The sequence below is a fragment of the Phytophthora parasitica genome (assembly GCF_000247585.1).
Source record: "Phytophthora parasitica INRA-310 unplaced genomic scaffold supercont2.23, whole genome shotgun sequence".
Taxonomy (NCBI): domain Eukaryota; phylum Oomycota; class Peronosporomycetes; order Peronosporales; family Peronosporaceae; genus Phytophthora; species Phytophthora nicotianae.
Genome location: NW_008649009.1, coordinates 377,485 through 379,393, shown reverse-complemented (window position 1 = coordinate 379,393; position 1,909 = coordinate 377,485). Strand labels below are relative to the sequence as shown.

The window sequence follows — 1,909 nt, the reverse complement described above, 5'->3', positions numbered from 1 at the left end:
GGAGCGTGCTCGTTTGTGGCTCAGCGCAGAAGGGAGAAGGGACGCGATGCTGGAAAATCTCTCTTGCGCCTGGTCCCGCTCGGCTCGTAGAGCGGTGACCTCCATGAAACGCTCGCCAAGCTGGCCGAGCAATTCATCTCTTTGGACTGCCAGACCGTTTCTCTCCTTCTGAAGCGCTGCGTGCGCGAGCTCGAGATCCTGACGCGACTTCTGAGACTTCTCGACTTGGTTAATCCGCTTTTCCAGCCGGGCGATAGTATCTCGAGCCGTTGAGACACGATCCTCTGTGACACAAGACACGAATCAGTACGACGCCGACAAAGGTATGTGGATGGCACTCACGGGTGGCAAGACGCTCTGCCCTGGCTTGATCACACTGAGAGATCTCCGCGCGGACGCGTTGGGAAGCCTGCTGGAGATCCTGGTCCAGTGTTGATACCCGGTCCTGCAAACGACCGAGCTCGGCGGTATGTGTGGCGATCGTGTTGTCGGCAACCTTCAAGCGACGCTCATAGTTGTCACGCAAGGTGCGGAAGCGACGCGTCTTACGCTCGATCGCGGCCTCGAGGCCATCTACTTCCGCTTGAGCAGCCTTGTGGGACGTAGCTGACTCACGAAGCTCCGAAGCGAGGGAAGACTGGCGATCACGCGCGACTTGTAAGTCAGATTGGGACCGCGCGAGCTGGGACTTTAGATCCGCGATGCGACGAGCTGTATCGGGCGGGACAATCACGCCAAAGGAAGAGGCGGCAGCCAGCTGCGGCTCCAAGGTGGAGATCCGATCTTGGAACTCCGATACTGCTTCGTTGTAGCCGAGCTGCAAATCATGAAACTCAAGACGGCAAGCTTCGAGCTCGCGGGAGTTGTCGAGACGCTCCTGCAGTGCATTCAGGCACTCGGCGAGCTCCGTCCGAGTAGATTCCAGCTGGTGATGGACCACTTCGTACTTGCGCTGGCAAAAGATCACGTATGGCGACGCGGCATTGGCCGCGTCAGCGAGCTGACGATTCAGGGCCTCTGCGCGACATCGTGTAGCCAAAACCTCGCGGCGCAGAACCTCATGATCCGAACAGAGCTGGCACAGTGCTTTGGTCTGATCGATGGCCTGCTGCAGCGCACTCAACGAAGCCCGCACACCGGTAATATCTAGCGAAGAATCAGCCAGCTCGACGGTCGACACTGTGGCAGGGCTGCCACGCGCGGCAGAGCGTGCAAAAGAGCGTGGCGAAGACGTGAGGTCAACGAAAGCGCTGCCATCTGCAGTGGACGTGAGTTAGCAACGAAGAAGAGGCCAACAACGCATAAGTAGGGATACACTGGAAGACATGGCGACGTGGCTCCGGTGACACCGAAGGCGAGCGACGACGCAAGCGAGAGGCTGCGGTGAGAGGCGAAGATCAGTGAGTGAAGCCCGACAGTTGGCGCTGTGAACTCTCACTCAGGGGACGATTGTGGTGAAGTGACAGTTGGCTTCTGGGAACTAGGGGCTGATTGATCGGAAGTGACCCGATCCAATTCTGAGACTCGTGGTCGACGACAGCGCGTCAGTGATTACGTCTTCAGCTGTGAAGATTACGTAGTCATCGGAGATGATCAACATGGTGCAATCATTGGGACACGCGATCTACCTCTAAGGATCCGATCTACTGTCGACACATCAACTGATTTGTACCCACGGTAAGTACCACGCGACCAGGCTACAGAGGAAATAGAAAGGGCATCTTTAGGATGGGCAGAAGGTATTGGACCGCTAGGACTTAAAGGAATAACAGAGTGGAATTTGCCATATCAAGAACAAGTGTCTTCGGTTCAAGATTGGAACGCTGTAGCGGGAAGTATATTGGCCCATACAGTAATCAAGTAATTCTATCAAGGACACGTGTCAGTCGCCGGAGTTTGCAGCTTGACC

At 56.3% G+C, this 1,909-nt stretch overlaps 1 protein-coding gene across 1 annotated transcript; it reads right to left on the bottom strand.

Moving 5' to 3' along the window:
- Positions 1 to 229: 229 nt before the first annotated feature.
- Positions 230 to 1,327, bottom strand: PPTG_10816 (hypothetical protein; the record flags this gene model as incomplete). The annotated part of the gene is made up of 2 exons (XM_008906274.1): positions 230 to 1,257; positions 1,318 to 1,327. The coding sequence occupies 2 exons, from the start codon at positions 1,325 to 1,327 to the stop codon at positions 230 to 232; spliced, it is 1,038 nt and encodes a 345-aa protein (XP_008904522.1).
- Positions 1,328 to 1,909: the final 582 nt, after the last annotated feature.